Source organism: Felis catus, chromosome A3 (assembly GCF_018350175.1).
Source record: "Felis catus isolate Fca126 chromosome A3, F.catus_Fca126_mat1.0, whole genome shotgun sequence".
NCBI lineage: Eukaryota > Metazoa > Chordata > Mammalia > Carnivora > Felidae > Felis > Felis catus.
The window spans coordinates 62,060,970-62,088,908 of NC_058370.1; the positions used below are offsets into that span (position 1 = coordinate 62,060,970).

The 27,939-nt window shown below is 37.3% G+C and overlaps 1 protein-coding gene across 1 annotated transcript in view; it reads left to right on the plus strand.

Annotated features, from left to right (window-relative positions):
• Nucleotides 1–27,939, plus strand: part of TMEM131 (transmembrane protein 131) — a 239,896-nt gene that overhangs the window by 145,045 nt on the left and 66,912 nt on the right. Inside the window, exons 6-11 of the mRNA XM_003983920.6 lie at nucleotides 10,220–10,336; nucleotides 12,602–12,724; nucleotides 18,043–18,123; nucleotides 20,348–20,498; nucleotides 20,603–20,659; nucleotides 21,597–21,658. Of these exons, the coding sequence (XP_003983969.2) occupies nucleotides 10,220–10,336; nucleotides 12,602–12,724; nucleotides 18,043–18,123; nucleotides 20,348–20,498; nucleotides 20,603–20,659; nucleotides 21,597–21,658 (591 nt within the window). The remainder of the gene's footprint in view (nucleotides 1–10,219; nucleotides 10,337–12,601; nucleotides 12,725–18,042; nucleotides 18,124–20,347; nucleotides 20,499–20,602; nucleotides 20,660–21,596; nucleotides 21,659–27,939) is intronic.

Consider the following 27,939-nt stretch of genomic DNA (forward strand, 5'->3'; position numbering starts at 1 on the left):
GAAACCAGCTTATCCTGAGGTTTTCTATGTTGGGAGATTGTTGATTTCTGATTCAATCTTCTTACTCACTGGTCTATTCAGATTTTCTATTTCTTCATGTTTCGGTCTTGGAAGGTTGTTTCTCAGCATTTATGCATTTCTTCTAGCTTATCCGATTTATTGGCATATAACTGTTCATACTAGTGTTTTATGATCCTGTGTATTTCTGTAGTATCAATTGTAATGTCTCCTCTTTCATTTCTGACTTTGAGTATTCTCTTCTTTTTTCATGGTTTGTGTAGCTAGAGGTTTGCCAATTTTGTTTTATCTTTTTGAAAACAGCTCTTAGTTTCACTGTTTTTTTTTTCATTATTGTTTTTATGCTCTCTATTTCTGCTCTGATTTTTATTTGTTTCCTTCTGCTGACTTTGGGTTTCCTTGAGGTGTAAAGTTAGGCTGTTTATTTGAGTTGTTTTCTTAACATATACATTTACTACTATAAAGTTCCCTCTTAAAACTACTTCTGCAGCATCCCATAAGTTTTGGTATGTTGTGTTTTCATTTTCCTTTGTTTGAGTATCTTTTTTTTAGGTTTCCCTTTTGATTTCTTTTTTGACCCCTTGGTTGTTCAGAGATATGTTGTTTAATTTCCACACATTTGTAGATTTTCCAGCTTTCCTTTTGTTGATTTCTAGTTTCATACCATTATGGTCTGAAAATATACTTGTTATTATTTCCATCTTCTTAAATTTGCCATGAGACTTTTTCTGTGTATTCTCATATGGTCTGCATCAGAGAATGTTTTATGTGCACTTGAGAAAAACATGTATTTGCTGCTATCAGATGGAATGTTCTATAAATGTCTGTTAGGCCTATTTGGTCTAATATATGGGTCAAGTCCAACATTTCCTTGTGGTTGTTCTGTCTGGATGATCTATCCATTGAAGAAAGTATGGTATTGAGGTCCTCTGCTTTATTTTTGTGTTGTCTGTTTTCTCCCTTCAAATCTGTCAATATTTGTTAATGTATTTAGATGCTCAGATGTTGGGTACATATGAATATATAGTTGTTATATCCTCTTGAAGCATTGGCCCCTTAATCATTATCTAATGACCTTCTTTGTCACTTGTGGCCATTTTTGGCTTTTAAAGTCTGTTTAGTCTGGTAAAAGCATAGCTACCCCTACTCTCTTTTGGTTTCCACTTGGACTAAATGGCTTTTTCCAGCCCTTCACTTTGAGCCAGTTTGTGTTCTTAAAACTGAAGTGAGCCTTCTGTACACAGTATAGAGTTGGATTTCATTTCTTTCTTTTTTTTATTTTGTGAAATTTATTGTCAAATTGGTTTCCATACAACACCCAGTGCTCATCCCAACAGGTGCCCTCCTCAATACCCATCACCCACCCACCCTTCCCTCCCACTCCCCATAAACCCTCAGTTTGTTCTCAGTTTTTAGGAGTCTCTTATGTTTTGGCTCCCTCCCTCTCTAGCCATTTTTTTTTCCTTCCCCTCCCCCATGGTCTTCTGTTAAGTTTCTCAGGATCTACATAAGAGTGAAAACATATGGTATCTGTCCTTCTCTGTATGACTTATTTCACTTAGCATCACACTCTCCAGTTCCATCCATGTTGCTACAGAGGGCCATATTTCATTCTTTCTCATTGCCACGTAGTATTCCATTGTGTATATAAACCACAATTTCTTTATCCATTCATCAGTTGATGGACATATAGGCTCTTTCCATAACTTGGCTATTGTTGAGAGTGCTGCTATAAACATTGGAGTACAAGTGCCCCTATGCATCAGTACTCCTGTATCCCTTGGGTAAATTCCTAGCAGTGCTATTGCTGGGTCATAGGGTAGGTCTATTTTTAATTTTTTGAGGAACCTCCACACTGTTTTTCAGAGTGGCTGCACCAGTTTGCATTCCCACCAACAGTGCAAGAGGGTTCCCGTTTCTCCACATCCTCTCCAGCATCTATGGTCTCCTGTTTTGTTCATTTTAGCCACTCTGACTGGTGTGAGGTGGTATCTGAGTACGGTTTTGATTTGTATTTCCCTGATGAGGAGCGACTTTGAGCATCTTTTCATGTGCCTGTTGGCCATCTGGATGTCTTCTTTAGAGAAGTGTTTATTCATGTTTTCTGCCCATTTCTTCACTGGGTTATTTGTTTTTCGGGTGTGGAGTTTGGTGAGCTCTTTATAGATTTCAGATACTAGCCCTTTGTCTGATATGTCATTTGCAAATATCTTTTCCCATTCCGTTGGTTGCCTTTTAGTTTTGTTGATTGTTTCCTTTGCTGTACAGAAGCTTTTTATCTTCATGAGGTCCCAGTAGTTCATTTTTGCTTTTAATTCCTTTCATTTCTGTATCTAGTTCCTGTGTGCCTTTTGATTGGTAAATTCAATTTGTTAACATTCAGAGTTATTCTTGATATGTAAAGACTTACTAATGCCATCTTCTTAATGGCTTTGTGGGTGTTTTGTATTTCCACTGATTCTCTTTTCCTCTGTTTCTGCCTACCTTTAAGACTCGTGATTTTCCATGGTATCAGTCTGTTTCCCCTTTAATTTTTGTGAATCTGTTCTTGCTTCTTGATACCATGAAGCTTACGTAAAACATCTTACAGATAAAGCAGCCCATTTTAAGCTGATAGCAACTTAACTTTGGTTGCGTGTAAAAGCTTTACCTTTTTAATTTTTCCCCCTTTTTTTATATGCTTGATGTCATTATTTAACTCTTTTTACATTTCATATTCATTAACAAATTATAGTAGCTATAATTATTTTTCATACTCTTCTTCTTTAACCTTTGTATTACAGTTAGGTGGTTAACAGACCATCCCATTACAGAATTAGAATTTTCTATGTCTAACTGTGTATTTACCTTTACTCAGTGTGTTGTATACTTTCATATGTTTTTGTGTCATTATTAGTGTCTTTTCATTTCAGCTAGAATTCTTTTCAGCATTTCTTGCAAAGCAAGTCTAGAGGTAATGAACTCCCTCAGAATTCTCCAGTGCATTGTTAGTCCAGGAAAGTCTTTATTTCTGCTTTGCATCTGAAGGATAACTTTGCCAGATAAGAGAATTCTTGGCTAGCAGTTTTTTCTTTCAGTACTTCGAATATGTCATTTCACTCCTGGCCTATACAGTTTCTGCTGAGAAATCACTAATATAGCCTCATGGAATTCTTTTGTAGGTTACAATCTTTTTTTCCCTGGGTACTTTTAGGATTCTGTTTTTATCTTTGAGTTTTGACACTTTCATTATACGATGTGTTGGAGAAGGTCTTTTGCATTGAGTTAATAGGGTTATCTATTAGCTTTATGAATATAGATGTCCAAGCTTCTCCCCAAGTTTGGGAAGTTCTCACCTATTATTTCTTTGAATAAACTTTCTGCCCTCTTCTCCCTCTCTTCTCTGAAACTCTAATTATTATATTTGTTCTTTGATGGAAAACCATAGACCTGATAGGCTTTCATCACTCTTTTTGACTCTTTTTCCTTTGTTCTGCTCTAATGGGTTAACTCAAAATTTCTAGATCACTTATTTGATCTTCTGTTTGCTTCACTCTGCCACACATGCTGTCTATTGCTTTTTCTTATTATTATTATTTAATTTCAGCCATTGAAATCTTAAGTTCCAGAATTTCAGTTTGGTTCTTTCCTAAATTATTTCTTTTCTTTGTTAAATATTTCATTTTGTTTGTGTGTTATTTCCTAATTTCATTGAACAGCCCTTCTGAATTTTCTTATAGATCATTGAATTTGTTCAAAAGAACTACTTTGATCTTTTATCAGCTAGTTTGCAAAATTCTGTGCTTTTGGTTGTTGGAGAATTACTATTTGTGATCACATTGTTTTGATTTTTCATGTTCCTTGTAGTTTTGCATTTCCACTTTTGCATTTGAAGTAACAGACACATTTTTAAATCTTTACTAGTTGTTTTCAGATGGGGTAATATAACAGCACCAACTGTTATATTTGTTAGTGCTGTTATTTTTGGGTTTTCTCCACCTTTTAGATTTTCCAGAAAATAGTGCTCAAGTTTGTGGTTTCTCCCTTACCCACAGGTCCTACTGTTTTTCTGATAACAGTCCATTTACTGAACTTGCTCTCACCACTGCACTTGGGAGTGAGCACCAGGAGCCAGCTGCAGTGTGAGGGGAGATGGGGGTTTAGCACTCAGGGCATTAGAGTGCCTATGGTATGGGGATCCTCAAGTAAAGTATTCCCAGAGGCTCATGGGCAGACTTCCTGCTGAAGTCCTGAGCACAGTCAGCAGGAACTGTGTACCTTTAATGCCCTTTGATATTCTTATCTGTCCCTTTCCTGCTCTGCTCCCACCTCCAGTTTTGGAAGTCCTGCCTCAGTACTCTGGGTGCGCTAGAGAGAAACGGGTTTCCCATGCCATGTCCTGCACAACTCACATAGCCAGGTACTCACTGACTGCTCTCCTTTTCTCTTGTGGGTGAGGTCACCACTGCTGGATAATTTATTCCCATGGAGTGTTGCCTTGGCAGGGTAGTTCCGGAAGAGGGAGTGGCACTGGGAAAATTCCTCTTAAGGTTTCCACTGTGACCAAACTTTTTTGTTTGTTTGTTTTTTGTTTCAATGGCATAATGGAATATGTCCCCGGAAAGGCTGGACTTTTGCAATATCTCTCTTGTCCATGGGTATCTTCCTAGGTCGGTACTCTACAGATTTTTTTCCCCACATGGCAAGAGTGGTTGGGACAAATGTACTGGTTCTGTAGCCCATACTAAAGTTTGTCCATCTACTACCAGATGTACAGGTGGTTGAGACAACTCCCAGGTCCCCTGGCATATGGTGCTGAATCCCACATTTTCCACAAAGGCACTTCCGTTTGTGGATGGATATCTAATCCATAGCTTAAATGCAGGGACCAAAAGGGGCACCCGGGTGGCTCAGTCAGTTGAGCTTCTGACCTTGGCTCAGGTCATGATCTCACAGCTTGTGGGTTCGAGCCCCGCATCGGCTCTGTGCTGACAGCTCAGAGCCTAGAGCTGTTCTGGATTCTGTGTATCCCCTCTCTCTGCCCCTTCCCCACTCACACTCTGTCTCTCTCTCAAAAATAAATAATAAAACATTAAAAGCGGGGAAGGGACAGAAAGACACAATGTCTTTTGCTGCCATGATGGTGACATCACTCCTCCAATTTTTTTTAATGTTTATTTATTTATTTTGAGAGAGAGAAATAGAAAGTGATGACCAGTGGGAGGGGCAAAGAGAGAGGGAGACAGAATCCCAAGCAGGCTTCACAACTGTGAGCACAGAGCCTTATGCAGAGCTTGAACCCACGAACCATGAGATCATGACCTGAGCCGAAACCAAGAGTTGGACACTTAACTGACTGAGCCACCCAGGCACCCCATCACTCTTCCAATTTTAAATAAGATAGTCAGGGCAAGCCTCATTCAGAAGGTGACATTTGAACAGACTTGAAGGAGGTAAGGGAGAGGACTGTATGGAAGGAAGTGGAATATATGGAAGAACATTCCAGACAGAAGGTACAGGCAGTATAAAGGCTCCTATGTGAAAACACACCTGTATGCAAAGAGGACAGTGTTGTTAGCTAGGCCAGAGTGATCAAGAATGAGAGAAGTGAAGGGGAATAGGTAGGGTAGATTGTGAAGGGCTGTACAAGCTATGATATGAGGACTTTGGCTCTTACCCTGATTGAACTTGGAAGCCTTCACGGATTTGAGCAGAAAAATGAAATGATAGCTTACGTTTTGTAAGTATCACTACTTACCAAAAAGAGATCATAGGGTACCTGGGTGGCTTCGTCGGTTAAGCATCCAACTCTTTATTTCAGCTCAGGTCATGATACCAGGGTTTGTGAGTTTAAGCCCCACATTAGGCTCCATGCTGGCAGTTCAGAGCCTGCTTGGGATTCCCTCCCTCTGCCTCTCCACCGCGCATGTGCTCGCTCTCTCTCTCAATAAGTAAAAAAACAAAAAACAAACAATGAAGAGCAAAGGGAGAATCAGGGACACCAGTTACATTAGCTGCTGCAGTACCCCATGGTAAGAAGATAATTACTCTGACAAGAGTGAAGAACTGAAGAAAGCTGTTGGATTTGGGATATATTTTGAAGATACAGCCAATAAGCTCTCCTGATGTGGGACTAAGAGAAAGAGAAAAGTCAAGATTGACTCTCTGTTTTTTTCCCCAAGCTACGAAAGGACAGAATTGCCATCAACCGAGATGGAGAAGGCTGAGGATAGAGCAGGTTTCGGGAGTACAATCAGTAGTTCAGTTTTGGATGTGTTAGATTTGAGGTGTCCTTAGACATCCAGGTCCAAGTGCCAAGTGACAGTTGGTGTCTGAGTTTGGATAATAAGAGTAAGGACCGAACTTGAAATGGAAGTTTAAGAGTCACTGGTGAAGATACAAAGTCATGGACCTGGATGAGCTCACCAAGGGAGCCAGCCAGGGACTGAGCTGTGGTACAAAGGTGAGAGATACTTAGCTGCAGATAATGTTCGGTTAAAGCTAGCATACCTTGTTTGTTCTTCGTTACTTTTTATACTGTTTTCTAATTTTTTATCATACGAAATTCATCTAATTTAGAAAGTGTGTGGGAAAGAGGATAAAAGGATGATTTGTAGCAAATCTGATTAATTCTTATGGGAAGATTACATTCCTGAGTCTGACTTTGCTGTTCTGTTTTGTTATATCATTGTCACTTGGAATTAGATTTTCCCTGTTATTAAAAAAAAGAAGAAAGGAAATATTTGTTCTATCTCAACATCTTCTTAAAGTACTGAGATAATAATGTACTCAAGTCTTGATAGGTATTGAGAACTGTCAAAGAGAACTTGTACTCATATCTAGACTCTTCACTGTTCCACCCCACCTTCTTTCCCACCGAATAGAAATGACATCATGGAGCAAATTCTCCATCTTCCATAGGAATTCAGCAGTGAGACTGGCCATATTTATGGTTTCTTTAATAATTAGGATCTCAGATATCATCTAATAAAACTGTCTTATTTTGAAATTAGGAGAAATTGAGACCTACAAAGGTTCAATGACTTGCCAAAATCAGTTTCTTTTTTTGTTTTTTTGTTTTTTGTTTGTTTTTAATGTTAGTTTTGAGAGAGAAAGAGACAGTGCAAGTGGGATAGGGGCAGAGAGAGAGTGAGACACAGAATTCAAAACAGGCTCCCGGCCGTCAGCCCAGAGCCCGACGCAGGACCCAAACCCACAAACTGCAAGATCATGACCAGAGCCAAAGTTGAACGCTTAACCAACTGAGCCACCCAGGTGCCCCTCAAAATCAGTTAATGGCAGAATTAGAAACTCAGATCTCCAATGTGTCACGTACTTACTCAAAACTAGATGTCCAGTTCTGGTAGTAGCAAAAGGTTATGCTAAGAATTAAGCATTTCATGATGATTTTCCTTACCTTTTGTAACTTACATGGGCTTTTGAAAGATATTATTTAAATATTTACATACATTCCCATAAAAATTTTAAAGGAAACCAGTTTTTCTCTGGCTGGATAAATTTCCCTGTAGTGAACCACAGGCCTTGTGAGTATCTTCATTGACATTAGAACTGTTGTCAATAGACAGCAACATGCAGAAGATTGAAACTAGACCACTTTCTCACACCATTCACAAAAATAAACTCAAAATGGATAAAGGACCTGAATGTGAGACAGGAAACCATCAAAACCCTAGAGGAGAAAGCAGGAAAAGACCTCTCTGACCTCAGCCATAGCAATTTCTTACTTGACACATCCCCAAAGGCAAGGGAATTAAAAGCAAAAATGAACTACTGGGACCTTATGAAGATAAAAAGCTTCAGCACAGCAAAGGAAACAACCAACAAGACTAAAAGGCAACCAACGGAATGGGAAAAGATATTTGCAAATGACATATCGGACAAAGGGCTAGTATCCAAAATCTATAAAGAGCTCACCAAACTCCACACCCGAAAAACAAATAACCCAGTGAAGAAATGGGCAGAAAACATGAATAGACACTTCTCTAGAGAAGACATCCAGATGGCCAACAGGCACATGAAAAGATGCTCAATGTCACTCCTCATCAGGGAAATACAAATCAAAACCACACTCAGATATCACTTCACACCAGTCAGAGTGGCCAAAATGAACAAATCAGGAGACTATAGATGCTGGAGAGGATGTGGAGAAACGGGAACCCTCTTGCACTGTTGGTGGGAATGCAAACTGGTGCAGCCACTCTGGAAAACAGTGTGGAGGTTCCTCAAAAAATTAAAAATAGACCTACCCTATGACCCAGCAATAGCACTGCTAGGAATTTACCCAAGGGATACAGGAGTACTGATGCATAGGGGCATTGTACCCCAATGTTTATAGCAGTACTCTCAACAATAGCCAAACTATGGAAAGAGCCTAAATGTCCATCAACTGATGAATGGATAAAGAAATTGTGGTTTATATACACAATGGAATACTACGTGGCAATGAGAAAGAATGAAATCTGGCCTTTTGTAGCAACATGGATGGAACTGGAGAGTGTGATGCTAAGTGAAATAAGCCATACAGAGAAAGACAGATACCATATGGTTTCACTCTTATGTGGATCCTGAGAAACTTAACAGAAACCCATGGGGAAGGGGAAGGAAAAAAAAAAAAAAGAGGTTAGAGTGGGAGAGAGCCAAAGCATAAGAGACTCTTAAAAACTGAGAACAAACTGAGGGTTGATGGGGGGTGGGAGGGAGGGGTGGGTGGGTGATGGGTATGGAGGAGGGCACCTTTTGGGATGAGCACTGGGTGTTATGGAAACCAATTTGACAATAAACTTCATATATTGAAAAAAAAAACTTGTCAGTAGGAATACCATACTCATTGATTGTAAACAATTTTTTCAACATTTTTAGATCTCTGAAATTTTGGGTTTAATTTACTCTTTTTTTAGTTTCTCAAGGTGGAAACATAGATTATTGATTTGAAGCGTTTCCCAAAATAAGTATGCTTTATCTGCAGCCAGCAAATTTTGATATGTCGTGTTTTAATTTCTAGTTGATTCAAAGTATTTTAATTTCCCTGTGACTACCCCTTGGACCAATGGGTTATTTAGAAGTTTGTTAATTTCAAGCTACTTAGAGATTTACCAGGTATCCTTCTCTTACTGACTTTGGCTCAGATGTAACCTCCATCTAGTGTCTACAGCTTCCAGGGGTTATATACTCTGATTTTAGCCCACTGTCAGCTTTTAGTGGTGTATAAAAATTTTAGCTGAATTCATTTTACCCTCATATGGTAGCCTCATCTTCCCATTTTCTGCCATGGGTGAGCCATTACTCACATTCCATCTCTCCTTGGAGGTGCTTGTCTTTCCTTAAATTTTGAGCTACCTGATATGCAAACTCTGTGATAGGGTCAAGAAAAGTTACATTTTTGTAGATTATCCTTTTGGTTGTTGATAATGCACAGGAAATGCTCTTTCCAGCTTTCTGCTTCCTGAGGTGAAGCCAGAAGTCTCAATGCCAGGTATTTTAAGCTACAATTTGGGGAGTGTTTTAGAGTTCAAGCCATAGAGGCAAATGAGAAAGGTTGATGACTTTACACATTAAAATGCATCATAAGGCTTCATCACAGACAGAACTACAGTCACAGTCCCTTGAACTCCATGGAGTAGCCCTATTGTTTTGTTGTAATAAAGTTTTATTTCACTAACTACAATGACATTCTCAACCTGTACAAGAAACAGGAGTGAGTTTCTGTGCGTATTGTCACTCCTGCCTTCTTTCCTAATTTAAGTTGCTGGCACATACAGCGCCATGTGTGAATGGCTGACAGAGGTCAAGGGGTTAAGGCGTGGGCTTATTTCTTCTTTGGAATAGTACAAGTTGTTGTTTAGTTGTAGAGTAGTACATCTATATAAGAAGCTCAGCCTCAGCTCAACTCCTACCGAATTATGTGATGATGGAACAGTCTGTAATTAGGTACTTCATTCCAGCCTAATGATTGTTGAATGAACAGCATCTAATTGGTAATTGATAAAGCTGTGTGACTGTAGACATCAGTATGAAGACATCGTTTTTATTATTTTTCATTGCAGAATAATTTGGCTAATTTAAAGCTTAAACCTTCAGTGGAAGAAGCTAGTTCATGGAAATGATTGTGAGATAATTGCTTTACAAACTTCAGCTATTGCGGTCAGCATAATCGGATTTTTTAGTTACTCATTTAACTTTATTTGTTGCTCTTCTTTTTCAGAAAATACTTCCAGGAGGAAATACGTCATTTGATGTAGTTTTTCTTGCAAGAGTAGTGGGAAATGTAGAAAATACTTTATTTATTAACACGTCCAATCATGGGGTATTTACTTATCAGGTAAGAACCAGGACTAAATCTTTTATTTATTTTATAAAATATCGTTCTTATCTCCAACCTATCCTATGACTCTCTTTAAAAATTCAGGGATAATAGGAAATGTGAGAGTTTAGACTGAGAGCATTTTTATTCACTGCTATGTCTGTGACTAGCCCCTATAAATGAGACTGAACAAATGATCTTTTAAAGCTATAGCTAAAGTTTTAATGTAAGATTGTTGGCAAAAGAATAGTAAAAAATATTTTATAATAATTTTTTTAATTTTTATTTTGCACATTTATGAAGCGTACTTGATAATAGTTTCAAAGTTAAAACGTGCATGCTCCCTTTTCTTTAGTGAATAGATTGCTTAAAATTTGTTCTTATTTTCTCTGTGTAATGTTTAGGTTATTAGAGATTGTTAATGTCTTATGAGTCAAGATTTTTATAATCAAGGTTATCAAGATTGTTAAGAAGAATTGCTTCTGTGGCACTATACTACGTACTTCACAAACATTTCTGCATGCGTTATAGATACTGTTATTCTCATTCGTTTAGATAAGGAAGGTGAAGCTTAGAAAGGTTAAGTAGTTTGTTCAAATTATGCTACTAATAGATTATTAAGCAGGGATTCAAACCCATGCCTTTATAACTACAAAGACCATCCTATTAACCACTGTGTTATACTGCGCATAGAACACAGTGTTTTAACTCCTTACTTAGATAATGTCTTACTTTACAGTTTTTATGATTTTGTTTTTGAACATTTCTTTTCTAGGACCCAGAACATACCACATATCTTGAGAATTCGTGTCAGTAAACCAATTAGTTAGGCACTTGTATTTATATACAGTGAATATGTCTTTAACAGTTGTTTAGTAGGCAACCTGTGTAGATGAATAACTTAGAAGTGCTATATAGATGATGCTCATTTAACATACACCTGTTGAGTAAATGAAGACTGTCATAAGAATATTACTACCATTGCCCTCTAGGGGCAACCTAACTGACTTAGGTGGATACGGCCAAGCTGTACTACTTGAGGGTTGTAATCGGTTTGTTCTCAAGCAGAGCCTCAGTGGCCAGCTGCTTTTCTTCACCTCTCCACATCTAGTCTTTCACAAAGTCTGCCTCCTAAATATATCTTGAGTCTAACTCTCTCCTCCACACTGCCACTGCTCTCTTCTAAGCCACCATTACCTCTCCCTGGGTTACACCGTAGCCTCCAACAGGCCTTCCACTCCTCCACCGTCCTTACCATAGTCTGTTATTCACTGTAGTCAGAATGATCTTCTTTGAACATAAATCACATCTAGTCAACTTCCCCATGGAAATCTTTATGTCGTCCTATTGCTTTCAGAGCAAAATGTAAATTTGTGACCAAGGCCAACAAGGCTCTGAGGTTCTGACTCCCATATGTTCCTTCTATTCCATCCCATTTGACCATGCTTCTCATTTTATTCCTGATCTTCAAGTTAACCCCTTTCCTGCCTTGTTTCCTTTGTATACTTCCCCTCACCCAAATACACTCTCAGTGCTGGTTTGTTCTCATCTTGCATCAGCTCATAATCACTTCCCCAGAGAAGATGACCTTGACCATGCTCCCTAAAAGAATATCCCAGCCTCACCCCAGCCAGTTATTCTATATCACATTACCATTTTTTAAAAACTTTTTTATTGTTTTTTAGTGTGCCCCTCATACTGGAATGTAAGTTGCATGAGGGCAGGCACATTATCTGTCTTGTTTACTATTGAATCATTCACACTGTATATATTTGTGCCTAGCAAATCATAGGCACTTAAGAAATATTTGTCATTTGACTGATGGGCTCATTCTGTTTAGTCAACCCAGGACCTTGCTTTCTCATGTGGGAATGACCTGGAGCTGGATTTGAGCAGTTGAGCCCTAGATCCATCTTCTTCTCATGGTTGGAATAACGAAATCTTTTGATTCCCTGTTGCCTTCTTTTGTCTATTCTGTGAGCTCATGAAGGACTACTATCATTTTAATTTCCAATATATTATAGAAATAATTCCAAATACACATATATGTAGTAAATCAAATATATAGCCAAATCAAGGATAGAAACCACATGTGTATTCTTTTTAAAGGTAGTCAGGATTTTTCCATCTAAATAAGACACATCAGTTTTCCCTAGATCAATCAGTTATAACTATAAAAATGTTAGCTATGAAAGCAACCCAGATTGCATTTTTTTCTCCTTTAAAATAGGTATTTGGTGTTGGAGTTTAACCCAGATTGCATTTTTTTCTCCTTTAAAATAGGTGTTTGGTGTTGGAGTTCCAAATCCATATCGACTGAGGCCATTCCTTGGGGCCAGAGTCCCTGTGAACAGCAGTTTCTCACCTATAATAAATATACACAATCCTCACAGTGAGCCTTTACAGGTGAGTTTATGTTGATGATATTGAATGAGTTACATTTTGGTGGAAATTAATGCTTATCATGAAATCTCAGTTTGTTACAGTTTGCAAGACTATTTAAAATAATGGGATTTTATAGATGTATCAAAGAGTGGTTATTCTTTTAATGCAACTTGCTGTGGTCAGAATTTTCGATTACAATAGTCCAGGTATTGACTTTTTGGAACCACTTTTTAAACAACTGTGGTTTCTCTGGTGTTACAGTTTAGCAGGTCTGCATTTAACTTAAGAGTTTTCAACTACACAAGGCCATTGCTTTTCTGATGTAACGTAAATTTTTAAAACAGTTCATACTTATTTTTGGTAATAAGTTTTGGGTGATGGCAGCCTGGAAGTTAAAGTCTGAGGAAGGGTAAATATAGAATCACGATTAAAAGCAAACTTATTTTTTGTTTAAAAAGTCCCAACTCCTGGGATGCCTGGGTAGCTCAGTCAGCTGAGCATCCTACTCTCAATTTCCACCCAGGCAACAAACCCAAGGTCATGGGATTGAGCCTAGTATTGGGCTCCACACTGAGCATGGAGTCTGCTTAAGATTCTCTCCCTCTCTGTCTCTCTCTTTCTCTTTCTTTGCACCCCTCCCCTGCTCTCTCTAAAGATAAGATAAGATAAGATAAGATAAGATAAGATAAGATAAGATAAGATAAGATAAGATAAGATAAGATAATCCAACTCCTAATTTTACTCAATCTGTTAGGTACTGATTGTTTTCAAATTTGACATCTCTCCTCACTAGTTCCTGGTCTCTTTTATAGTCAGAGTGGCAAGTGTCACTCCTTTATATGTTTCCTAAAATCCCCACCGTACATCCCGGGAGACTTCCAACTATGTGTCATTTGCTGCCACTGTAGGTTCTAGTTGCGTTGTCTGGTTGAAAGGAAATGTGGATGCTTTCTGGAATAGTTTATAATATCCACACCCAGCCTCCCCAAAGTTCTTTAGGACCAGTACTGCAGGCCTTAACAGTAGCTTGAACATAACAGGAGGAGGGAAAATACTACATATTGTAGTAAGCTACAGAGCTTTGACAACCAAACTGATTCTTGTTATCCCAGAACCCCCGGTAGAAATGTTCATGAACAATGAAAAAGAAAATGTAGAAGAGAAAAAAATGAGATTTTTAGAGCCTGAATTGTGAAATTATATGCTAAGGTAGCAAAAAAGAGGTTTCTTCCCAACATTTGGCTAACAATTAGGTGAGCATAACTACTAATAAAAATACTCTACCCAAATTTGAATTATTTTTAGCTAGATATTTTCATTACAAGAGAAGAAAAGTCTCTTGTGACCTGTTTTTACAAGTGAAAAGTATTTGTATTTCCTCTTCATCACGCGATCATTTATATCCTTTTGCTAAATTTAGATAATAATGTACTTTCTCTGTTTTGGCAAACTTTTATCAGAAATTATATAGAAACCTCATAAATAAATTCCTGCTGCTTTCTTTCCTTGACTGTTTTTGGTCAACTTATTTTTGTTGTTGTTGATGTTCATCTAGGCTTTTTCTAGTTATAGTATTTTAATTCAAGAATGTATACCACACTGGACTTTTCACCAGCATGCAGGAGAGCAATTGGAAAAACCAAAGCTGTCCTCTTAGAAAAAGTATAGATTATTTTTTTTAATGTTTATTTATTTTTGAGAGGAGAGAGAGAGAGAGCACACAGGCAGGGAAGGGGCAGAGAGAGAGGGAAACAAAGGATCTGAAGCAGGCTCCACACTGTCAGCACAGAGCCCGATGTGGGGCTTGAACTTAGGAATTCGGATATCATGAACCTGAGCTAAAGTTGGATGCTTAACCAGCTGAGCCACCTCAGTGCCTCACAAGTATAGGTGATTTATCTGAAAGGCACTCTTAACCTGATGGTTCTACAATAGGTTATACTGTGCCATTAGTCTTATCCTTAAATTTAAGAAAATACTGTAAACAGGAAATTGTATGTGATTTATTTATTTTATATAAAACACAGCCCCATTAGTATGTTCTCACTGAAAAAAAAAAATGTTAACAACTCAAACATGTAAAGCAAAACTCCCCTTGAACTTCTACTTTTTTAATCCAGTGCTGTCCACTAGAACTTTCTTCGATGGTGTGTCTGTATCTGCTCTGTCCAGCAGCCACTAGCCACACGTGGCTAATGAGCAGTTGAATTTGTGGCTAGGGGTGGCTAAGAAACTGAACATTTATTTTCTTTTATTTCTGTAATTTTAAATGTAAATAACTCCAGGTATCTGGTAACTGTTGTGTTAGCTCAGCTCCAGTCCCAGCCCCTCCTCATAGATACTACTTATATGATCTTGGTGCACCAGATCAGACCTCATTCAGGGCACTTGTACACATATATGTGGACACACAAAAATAAACACTCTTTGCAAAAAAAATTTTTTACACAAACTATATTCTTTATATTTTGCCTTCGTTTTTTTTCTACACTTTATTAAATTAGAATAAATAGCACTGGACTTAAAATCAGTGATATGTCACATTCCTAATTTTAATGTGATCTTTCCTTTGAATTTTATAATGTAGTCTTTTTCTGTACCCATTTCTTTATTCCTTTCCCGATAATCAGTAGTCTACCCTTTAATCTTCTGTTTCCACACATTGTTAGGCTTGTTTCCTTAATACCTTGGAAGTTGAAATGAATAATATGTGATGTCTTCTGGTTTTTTCAGAAAAGATTCTACAGTTACTCCATCAGTTAAGATGGTATTACTATTGGAGTACCTGAGTGTCTCTGTCAGTTAAGCGTCCAACTTTGGCTCAGGTCATGATCTCACAGTTCATGAGTTCAAGCCCCACATCAGGTTCTCCACTGCTAGCACAGAGCCTGCTTTGGATCTTTGTCTCCCTCTCTCTGCCCCTTCCCTGCTCACATGCTTTCACTCTCTCTCAAAAATAAATAAACATTAAAAAAAAAAAAAAAAGATGGTATTACTGTCAATACAACTGGGACCATAGGGGAACACTGTACTAAATCAAAAGGCGGGTAAGAATACTTAGAAAATCTTAGCTTGTTAGTTTTTGCTAAATGCATTACTCTAACAACATAACACGCAAAACCTTTAAGTTCATACTAAAGCATTGCTGTTTTTCCTGCATTGTCCTTTCTTATGTATTCGTGAAGGACTTATGTGATAAAACAAGTGAAGGTTTTCCACCCATTCTTTTACTTCACTCCACATTTGAATTTAATTAAATATATTATTTCTTTTTAAGAGATAGGGTTACCTGCCTTGAAAGGAAAGTCTCCAACGGAGGACCTGGGTGGCTCAGTTGGTTAAGCGTCCAACTTGGCTCAGGTCATGATCTCGCTGTTTGTGAGTTTGAGCCCTCCACTGGGCTCTAGTGCTGACAGCTCAGAGCCTAGAGCCTGCTTCGGATTCTGTGTCTCCATCTCTCTCTGCCCTTTGCCCGCTAATGCTGTGTGTGTCTCTCTCTCTCATAAATAAACATTTTTAAAAATTAAAAAAAAAAAAAGGAAAGTCTCCTGCCATATGACCCATTCTATCCCTAGGTATTTACCCAAGAGAAAAGAAAGCAGATGTTCACACAAAGACTTATACAATGCAGTGTTCATAGCACCTTTATCCATAATGACCAAAAACTGGAAACAACCCACATGTCCATCAGTAGGTGAATGGATCAATAATTGTGGCATAGCCATAAAATTGAAAAGAAATGAACTCTTCAGTTCCATCCACGTTGCTACAAATGGCCAGATTTCATTCTTTCTCATTGCCAAGTAATATTCCATTGTATATATAAACCATATCTTCTTTATCCATTCGTCAGTTGATGGACATTTAGGAACTGGAGAGTGTTATGCTAAGTGAAATAAGTCAGGCAGAGAAAGACAAATACCATATGTTTTCACTCATATATGGATCCTGAGAAACTTAACAGAAGACTAGTGGGGAGGGGAAGGGGGGAAAAAAAAGTTACAGAGAGGGAAGGAAGCAAACCATAAGAGACTCTTAAATACTGAGAACAATCTGAGGGTTGATGGAGGGTGGGGGAGAGGGGAAAGTGGGTTGATGGGCATTGGAGGGCACCGGTTGGGATGAGCCCTGGGTGTTGTACGGAAACGAATTTGACAATAAATTACATATATAAAAATAAAAGAAATGAACTATTAATACATACGACAACATGATGAATCTCAAAATAATTACACCAAGTTAAAGCAGCTTGACACAAGAGTATATACTGTATGATTACATTTATATAAAGCTCTAGAAAATACAAATTAATCTAGAGTGGCTGAGCTCAGCTCATTGGTTGCCTAAGGATATAGGGGGACAGAGAGAGACAGGTAGATTGCAAGGGGCATGAAGAAAATTTGGAGATAATGGGTATATTTAATGTCTTAACTGCAGTGGTAGCTTCACGCCTGTATATGTATGTCAGAATTTATCAAGTTGTACAGTTGAAATATGTGTTGTTTATTGTATATCAGTTATACCTCAGCAAAATAGTTTTTAAAAATCATGAGTATAGATACAAGCCACAGAGGTATTATTAATGGTTCCTATGGTTTTGCCACCAAGAGAAACCAGATATTGTCATAGTGCTTTAAAAATGTTACATATATCTCAGAATAACATATTCTTCACTATTTCACAATTATAGTGGTTATTAGATCTGCTAAAGCTTGTTATAAATGTGTGAATAAAGAAGCATTTGTGTAACTACAAGAAATATAAAATTTATATTTCTAAAATTTGATAATTTCCATAAACTATTTTTCCTTTGAAAATAAAAAGTGTTCTATGGATAGATTTTCTTTAATCCAGTGTCTGAAATAGCTATACTGTTTCTAACTTTAATGCTTTAAATTTACCTTGTTTTAATTAAAAATAATCACCATTGGGGAGCCTGGATGGCTCAGTTGGTTAAGCATCCAACTTCAGCTTGGGTCATGATCTCATAGTTAATGAGTTTGAGCCCTGCATCGGGCTCTGTGCTGACAGCTCTGAGCCTGGAGCCTGCTTCAGATTCTGTGTCTCCCTCTGTCTCTCTTCCATTCCCCCACTTGCACTCTGTCTCTCTGTATTTCAAAAATAAATAAATGTAAAAAAAAAAAAAAAATCACCAGTGCTCACACATCTGAAGCACTGACTCCAGTGATAAGACATGAGACTTATCCTACTTTTATATCTATAAACATTTTTAAATTTTTCTAAGACATAGGATGTCAGACTTATTTCTATATAACGGCAAATCACTTGTGTTAAGAATATGATTTTGAGCTTAACCATCATGTGCCCTTTCATCACAGGTTGTAGAAATGTACTCTAGTGGAGGAGATCTTCACCTAGAACTCCCAACAGGTCAACAAGGAGGCACCAGAAAACTGTGGGTGAGTGCTGGCATATTTCTCTCTCAATTACTTTCTCAAATACACCAGAAAATAGTTTAACTTCCTATCACATGAATAAATGTGGGTGACTCCCCCTTAATTATATCTTAATATTAAATTTACATCAGATATTCTTGAAAATTGGATGATACAGGGAGAGAAAAGTATAAGTAATTTTTGGAAAGAGCAGTGAACAAAATTGGTAGGAACTTTAACCCACTGTGTAGAAAGGAAGAGATTTCAACTATCCACAGAGTTATATTGGTAAAGTTGTCTCTGACTCTAACAATTTATAATGTGCTTTTTATACTAAGATTTAAAAAAAAAAAAAAAACCTCTGGGAAGGATCCATTATATGTTTGAGGTAGAGAATTGAACTTTCAGACTTATTGTTGATAGAGATGATGTTTTCGGAGGGAATGTAGTCAAGCCCTTGTGATGACATAGAAAATTTTAAATTCTTAGGTGATCTACATCCACCTTTAATATTATTGAATATTTAACACTAGTTTGTGTCAATGCTTAGAGAACCCCTGTTTCTTAGAGAATACCAGCAAATATTAATCAATGTATGTGTAGCAACTACCTTATTTGTGAAGTTTCCTGCCTTAGGAGAGTTTTTCTTTAAATGTTGTTACCAAGCTTTAATCAAAGAGGGGAAAGGCACAGTAAACACAGTTCTTATACTGAGGGCACTCTAATCATTGCTTATCCATAATTGAAGACAACGGACTTTACCACTATGAATGAGTTCTGAAGATCAGATTTATTTATTAATTGCTCTGTTAAACACACGTAGCCTCTTGTTCTGTCTTCTGACCAGTCTCGACCAAGGAAGGGAGGCAGAAGGGACATTTCTAGGATGTTCACTTGAGCAATTAGAAACAAATTTGTCAGGATTTGGTTAACTCCCCAGATATAGAAACACACTGGCAAATAGGAATATGTAATGGATGGTTCATTTATATCCTTTCACAAAAATGTTTTATCTTGAAATTACGTTACTGTTTGAAAAGCCTTTGAGAGAAGTAGTATATAAAACAATGCTTCGGAGAATTAACTATAAGCTATTAAGTTTGTATTATAATTCTACATAGAAGAGCTAAGAATTTACGGTGAAATATAATTGGTATCTAATAAACATAAGAGAATTCATATTTCTAATTAGTTAAGAACTGTAATGAATGGTAGCAGAGATGGCATAATGTTTTAATAATCCCAGTGGCTACAAGAAAAGATAAAGTTATTCTTCTTCCTACAAACGTAGAGTAAAAATAAAAGTCATTTGGCCTTGACCTCACCCTCAGCCCATTTCAGTGTACATAAGAAAAGCCCAGAGACCAAGTCAGCTCCCTAGAGATGGGGAAGTGGATGGTGCATCTCTTGTGGCCCCAGGAGGGTTCCAATCACTTCTTTCCTACTTTGAGGCTAAAAAGTTAAGAGAATAGAGGTAAGTGAGATGAATAATAAATTCTAAAACACAGGGATTTCCTTAAATATGCCAGAAGGTATGTGCAGAGAAATTCTGATGGTCCCAAGCAAGCCAGATTGTTGTAAAACCAGGAAAAGAAATCCATCTCAAAAAAAAATTTTTTTTTGCCCCAATAAATCTTCCCTCTAGTGTATTTGTCAGTGTTCTCTCATTACAGGCCTCAAAATTTTTCCCTCTTCCTTGCTAAGACACTTATTGAAAGCAGTTGGTCAACTGTGGATTTGCCTGAGAAGCTTTGTTGTGTTAGGTTTTAAATGAAAGGACAGAGAGAGTCCAAGCTCTCTTGATTATTATTTAAAGAGATTCCTGTAGATTTCTAGAAAAGGATTTCCCTCCAATGCTGACATCTCTATTTGGTGGAGAATCTTAGTACTGAATTATATGTCCAAGCATCACACTAAAAGATAACTGGTTTTATAGATTAATTCTATCTTTTAATGATAATTTTGCAACTGAAAATTTTATTTCTTTCACTTGGCTCAATTTTACATATCATGCTTCCTCAGTTCTAAGATGGGCTTCTTTCACATTGTAATATTCTTCACGTTGGAGTATGTGTTACAATCCATGGAATATATCCATTTAAATGGCAGTGTGTTGTTGTTTTTTTTTTCTTAGTAGGTATATAAAATAATAATGCATCCTCAGTCAATGTTGTTTTCTTCAAAAAACTATGGTGGCTTTTGCACCATCACAAAAGCCGTGCTACATTATGGTCTGTTAACTTGTCAGGAAATTCCTCCTTATGAAACCAAGGGAGTGATGAGAGCCAGTTTTTCATCCAGGGAAGCAGATAATCACACCGCCTTCATCAGAATAAAGACAAATGCTTCAGACAGCACAGAATTTATCATCCTTCCTGTGGAGGTAGAAGTTACAACAGGTTAGTAGAAAACCAGAGGAACAGTAAATGCATTTGTTTTGTATTCAATACATCTTAACTTTGGGCAAAGAAAAATCTAATGGTTTACTTTGCTGTCTTCCAAGCTCCTGGAATTTATTCCTCAACTGAAATGCTAGATTTTGGTACACTACGAACACAAGGTAAAAAAAAAAAAGGGGGGGGGGGTGGGGAGAAGACAGTATTTTTATAAGTCTTTAAAAAACAAAAATGCCTCTGTTCAGTGCTGAATGGCTCTACTTTTAACCCCTTTGTAGCTCAGCTTTGAAATTACTTGTCAGTGGGTTGCATGATCTTATAGAAACCTTCTTTGGGGAACTTCAAGCCCTCACAGGTTAATACCCCATTCCTCTGAGGGCTACCATTGCTTACCAGGTGGGAAAGCAAGGTCATAAGATAACTTAAGGGAATATTCAGGCGCAAAGTAGTTTCTGAGTTTTTAAATCCAAGTTCTCACCTATTCAGTTATGCTTACTCCTTTTTTTAACAGTAAATAAAAGGTGGGGGGAGCTTTACTTCTGGATTTTTATTTAGAAATGGATTACTCAGTTGCATTATAATAGCATAATGTTAAATTATGTCCCAGATGGTCAAAGAAAAAATTCAAATTCTAAAATTGAAAATGCTCAAGTTAAAGGATCTATTAAGGAAAAAATAGAAATACTCGTAATTTGGGATTTCTATGGACCATATGTAATTAGAAGTTGGTTGTTGAGGATTGGAGACCCCTTTTTGAAAATTAGATTTTTCACACTGATAATTTAACATTATTAATTTGCTTCCTTATGCTTTCCTCGAGAACTAAAAGATTAGTAATAATGTCTAATTTCACTAAAAAAATATGTTTTGTTCTGATTTTTGGTCTGGTTGTTTAGGAGGGGACAGTTCTTATACAGTGTCCTTGTGAGTAAGGTGATTGCTATTTATGAGTTAGGTGGAATCACATTCTTTTTATTAATGTGATTATAGTTCTTTTTCACACTCTAGAATAGATTCAATCTGATATCTAATAAGGTAAAATTCTAGTTTGCCATAAAGCACTTCTGTTAAAGAAATATTTCTTCTCTTCAATTTTAACAGATCTACCAAAAGTTTTAAACCTTCATTTATTAAATTCAGGAACAAAAGATGTACCAATAACAGTAAGTTTTTACTTATTTTCTCCTAATTTATATATTCTTTGTTTTTAAACTTATAACCACCTTAAAACTAATTAAACTCTTCCTCTAAAGGATTCTGTTCTTTGGTGGCCTAATGACACTTTGGTTCTAAGTGTGATGTGAGAAACCCGTTCTGCCTCTAACCACCAAATTTCAAAGATGAGAAGGAAAGTAGGTGATCTTCCCCAAGCTAAGTCTGAATCAAAGTTCCTGAGGTTCTTGTTGAGGCAGAATCATACAAGAGGCTTGTGGATTCTGATAAACCCTACGATGTATGCCGTGTGCAAAGAAAAACAAGTTATAAAGATTCCATCAGGTTTGGTTGTTAGACTTAAGGTAAGGGTAAATGAAAAGGAAAAAAGATTCAGATGAATTGGGAAGGGAAATAATAATAAAGCAAAGAGATATGGTAGGTAACATTAGAATGCTATTAACATCTGTCAAAGGTACCCCTTCCACCTGGCAGCTATTATAGTATACTAAATAGCAGACTATAAACTGACGTCATCTCTTCCCCTCACACATGCACATAGAACAAGTGACTTTTATGTCTTACAGTGGAATTGAGGAGCCAGTACACAGTTTTAGGGAAAAAAGTAAAAGAGAGCTATCTGGATTTTGTTTTGGCCCACAACCTCACCTTCTGGTGAAGTCCACAAGATACATACATAGGGAATAATGGAAAAAGAAAGCAGTACATTTTTATTATAATGTGTGCTGATTCAGAAGCTTAAATTCAGAGAAGTCTGATAAAATGATATAGATCAAAGGGGCATGAGACTTAAGGGACCTTTGTCCATCCAGGGCCAAACCCAGAGTTTACTGCCAACTGGTGGAGTAGACCAAAGAGAGAAGAGTTTATAAACCCTAAATGAGGGAGAAAGATTGGATAACTATATTTTAAATTTTTTTTTAATGTTTTTATTTATTTTTGAGACAGAGCATGAGCAGGGGAGGGGCAGAGAGAGGGAGGGAGACACAGAATCTGAAGCAGGCTCCAGGCTCTGAGCTGTCAGCACAGGGCCTGACGCAGGGCTTGAACTCCCCGACTGTGAGATCATGACCTGAGCTGAAGTCAGACGCTTAACCAGTTGAGCTACCCAGGCACCCCAAGGGGGTAACCATAGTTTAATGCACAGTGACTGTGCTCATGAGTGGGATCACATTCTGGGTGGTGTCCTGCTGTCTGACCTAGTATTTCTTCCTGCTAGGTAGAAGAACTGGGGGAATGGGTTTTGTAGAATGCTTCCCCACTATGCAGTGGGCTGAAACTGCCCCACTTGGAGTTCCTGCCTGTCCACTCTTGGCAGCCTGAGAGCAGGCTGAGAGCAGTTGCCTGAGTTGCCTGGGTCTGCCGTGATACATACCCGTACCCCTCAAGGATCCTCAAGGGTTGGGACCCCACTGCAGGTGACAAGGAACAGCTCTTTTGACCTGGCCACCCTGATACCATTGAAACAAAACACAAAAGCAGTGAGCAGCAGCATTATGTCCCTTGTTTTCGTTATTTTTCTTTTTTGATAGCAACAAAGGTCCCTTAGTCCATGTATTTTTATATGCTTGCTTTCAAAAATATATTCATTTTTTTTATTTAGTGACTTTTTGTTTAATTCAGTTTTTTGAAAGATTGTCATCAAAGTCTCTATGGAATGAAATTGTCAGCATGTTCTCTGGTAGTGACCTTTTACATAAGAAAATATTACAGTGAATGTTCCTGTGTATAATTTCTTTTTAATTCCTATTTATAGCAATAATTAATTATACTTTTCAAAAAATACATAATGGTGATTATTGCTATATTAAGTGATTAGTGATTGGTTTTGGCTCTTTATAGTGAAATTTTCACAAATCTATAGAAAAATAAGCAAAATAAGGACAGTATAAATGTTTCTAAAAATATGAGTTACATGTATGTTAATGCAAACACCCTTTCTAAACAAGGACTGTTCTGCAATAATATGCTTTGTTTTCTTTGTTTGATGTTAAAATATCAGTTATTTTATAAAGGTAGTAGATAGCTGTTTTGCTAGTGTTGTGGTTTCCAATAGAATGAGTTGGAAAGTATTCTCTCCTTTTGGGGCAAGAATTTGTGAAGGATTGTCGTTAACTCTTCTTTAAATGTTTGGTAGAATTCACCAATGAAGTCCACTGGGCCTGGACTTTTATTTGTGGGAGGTTTTAGAATTCAATCTCTTTAGGCCTATTCAGATTTCTATTTCTTCTTGGTCGGTTTCAGTGACTTATGACTTTTCTAGGAGTGTTTTCATTGCATCTCAGTGTTCTAATTGGATGGCATACCACTGTTCATAGTGTTCTCTTCTAATACTTTTCTTTTTTCCCTGTGAAGTAGATGGTAACATCCCATTTATCATTCTTGATTATAATTAGTCTTCTCCATATTTGAAAAGTATTTTCAGTCAGTCAAGCTAAAGGTTTGCCAATTTTGTTGATCTTTTCAAAGAACTAATGTATGGTTTTATTAATTTTCTCTATTTTTCTTTGTTTGCCATTAAAACATCCTTTTATTTGATGAATCAAGTAGAGAGTAGGAGACTCCCTTTGTTCCCCTGCCACTATCATCCTCACATTTGCAAACTAAAAAATTAGAAAACCTGTTAGTCTTCCCTCCCCAACCATGAACACATACACACACATCTTAGGTTTTACCAGTCAATGAAATTCAAAGGCCTTCTTATCACTGCTCTGTGTTAACATTTTAAAATCGTTCTTTACACCAAGAATTGTCATTCTTTTTGTTCAAAAGTCTCGAGGTTAATTTATCAGACTTTCCTCCATAATAGAGTGTAATTCCTTCTGCTAGATATTTCAGATTGCTTTGGCTCCAGCCTACTTTTATCTTCTTTGAACTTTTTGATACTGATTTCTTTTGTAGCCCAATTGACCACATAGAGCACATGTACTGTATACATGGTAATGTAGGCACCACTCGTCCCAGTTCTTTTTCTCTCCAAAGCTCAAGTGTTTTCTCCACTGAGAAATCATCTGGTAGCATAGCTTCTTGGTGACACGTTCAGAGATACCTCTTTAGCTGTGGACGGCAGTTCATTTGCCTGTGGGGCAGACACTGGCTGTTGTTGATGGATCACCCTGCTGTTGCCTCAGTTTGAGATGTCAGATAATTTTTATTTTAGTGTGTTCTGCATGCTGTTTGCCCGTGAGTGGTTTCTTCCATCTGTAGGATGCCTTGCACCAAGCAGGGTCGTTAATGAGAACTTTCATGTCAGGCAGACTTCAGGCCTGCAGTCACTTCCCCAAATGTGAGGATTTAGAGATTTGATGGCAAAGTACCTTTACATAGCCCAAACAATCTTCTCTATTTTTTTTTTTTTTACATACAATGAATGGACCAAAACAAATGTCTTTTACAATAAACATTTTCTTTAAAAGTGAAATTATCAATCTTAAGAATATGAATGAGAGGCACCTGGGTGGCTCAGTTGGTTAAATGTCCAACTCACACAATCTCATGGATCAGGTCACAATCTCATGGTTCATGAGATCAAGCCCATGTAGGGTTCTCTGCTGACAGCCTGGAGCCTGTTTTGGATTCTGCATCTCCGTCTCTCTGCTCCTCCCCCACTTGCATTGTCTGTCTGTCTGTCTCTCTCTCTCAAAAATAAATAAACATTTTAAAAAATTATTTTAAAAAAATGAATGAAAAAATACTGTTGTATTCAGTTCAATTATAACAGAATTAAAGAGGCAGTTTTAGGATACATTATAAGTGAACATTTTTGTTGTTACTATGGGTTATGCACTATGCTAGTTTCTTTACATAGATTACCTTATTCAATACAACAGTCCTATAAAGTACACAGGTTCTAGTTTTCCAAATAAGGGAAATGAATCAGCTTTTTTTTAATTTTTTTTTTAACGTTTATTTATTTTTGAGACAGAGACAGACAGAGCATGAACGGGGGAGGGTCAAAGAGAGAGGGAGACACAGAATCTGAAACAGGCTCCAGGCTCTGAGCAGTCAGCACAGAGCCCGACGCGGGGCTTGAACTCACAGGATCGCGAGATCGTGACCTGAGCCGAAGTCGGATGCTTAACCGACTGAGCCACCCAGGTGCCCCTGAATCAGCTTTTTTTAAAAGTGACTTCTTCAACCATAAAAACTCAAAAGTTACTTGAAGGTATATTAGTATATAATGACACCATCAAGTCTTTATAAATATATCATTTTAATTTCATATTCAGTATTTCTACTAAATCTTTTAATCTATAATATATGTCTGTGTATCTGCATTTGTAGCTACGTATGTATGTATTTTTCCTAATATCCAGAGCCTACACTCTGCCAGTGTTTTGTTAGTTTCTTCTTACTTCCTCATTCATTATTCCGTTTAATGGGTGTCAACTATATGCCAGCTTCTGTGCGAGGTGTGTGAGAACATAGCAGTAAATCAGATAGCCAAGGTTCCTGCCCCTATTGAGCTCACTTTTTAGCTGTGAGACTGATGACAGGTATGCAACAAAATTGTAAATCAAACCAAGTTCTAACAAAGAAAGAAACAGAATAGAATGTAAGTGAGGGAGGGAGATGGTTAGACAGGGTTGTCTCAGAGGAGCTGACATTTGAGGTAATAAATGAAGAGTAAGAAGTTGGCACCCCTAAGAAAGCTAGCTGACAAGTGTTACCATCAAAGGGAACAGCGATTACAAAGGCCTGAGGCAGAAACAACTTTGGATGTCCTGGGAAAAAAAGGAGGGTTGAACATAAAGGGAGGGCCGGAGGGTTGATCCTGGTTTTCTGGGCTCTGGGAGGTGTTTAGATTTTATTATAAGTGCAACAGCAAATTACAGAATTTTAACCAAGGGAGAGACATCATTTGATTTATGTGTTATAAAGGTCATAGTAGCTAGTTTGTGGAGAATTCACTGCAGGAAGTTAGGAGTCCATTGCCTTGGTCCACTTGAGAGGTAATGTTAGCTTAGACTTCTTACCTTATCAGCCAGGAAACAAACCCATCTACCATGGAAACTGAGTTATAAGAGAGCTTCCTAAGGTTTTTTCCTGTATCTTGCTACATAATATGCCATACTTAGAGACTGACATATTTTTATAAATGTCCCACCTCTGTCCATTTCACAAATATATAATATCTTTAGGATGACCTAGGCATTGCCAGAAGCTGGAGGGTTGTTGTTTTTGTTTTTAATTCCCCTTAAAGGAATTCAGAGTTTTTTCATCTTTCTAGATATGGGACTCCTGAGGCAAGCATCTGAAAATAAACAGTTCTCACCTGTTAATGGACAAGATACTCAGGTTCAAGCCTGTCTGACTTTGATTGTCTCTAATGCAACTTTGAGAATATGGTTTTTCCTCAACACTTAAAAAACATTAATGCAGTATAAATGATGGAATAAATTTGCTTTGAGATACCTTAAGAGGAACATTTGCATGAAGTTTCCTTACTAATTGATGAATAAGAATGACAGATATACTTTAATTTTACCAGTGTAAACTTGATACGAGCTTTAATAAATTTGTGTATCCATTGTTAGAAATACAATTGTTACATACTGGAAGGTTATTTTCCTTTTCAGATGTTTTTCTAAATAGTTTTAGAATGTGCTGGGCCTTTGAATCTCACTTGAGAGTTACTGAACATTAGTTGGGTATGAATATCGTGAGAAAAGGCTAGAACTATATTTAGAATATGTGCAAGCTGCCTTTCCCGGGAATCTTGCCATATTTTTTTCTACTTCTCCATTATCTTTAGTATGCAACTGTTGGTAACTGATTCTAAAATAGATTGTTAGTGTAAATATGCTTAATACAAGTTAATGATTTTGTATTATTTTTCATTTAAGGCCACCAGAATAGGGAAAAAAAAAAAAAAAAAACAGAATGAGCCACTACTTAAATGTTTTGTTTGTTTAGCTTTGTTTTTGATTCCTTGGAAAATGGATTTTTCCATTTTGTTGGGCTTTTTTTAATAATAAGTGAACAGTTCAGATCATTTGTATAAAACTTGAGTCAATGGGGCCCCTGGGTGTCTCAGTTGGTTAAGCATCCAACTTTGAGTCAGGTAATGATCTCAGGGTTCATGAGTTTGAGCCCCGCATCAGGCTCGCTGCTCTCAGCACAGAGCCCACTTCAGATCCTCTGTCCCCATGTCTCTTTCTCTGCCCCTCCCCCACTTGTGTGCACACTTTCCCTCTCTCTGTCTCTCTCTCTCCTTCTCAAAAATAAATAAAACATTAAAAAAGTGAGTCAATTGAATGTTTGCTTACTA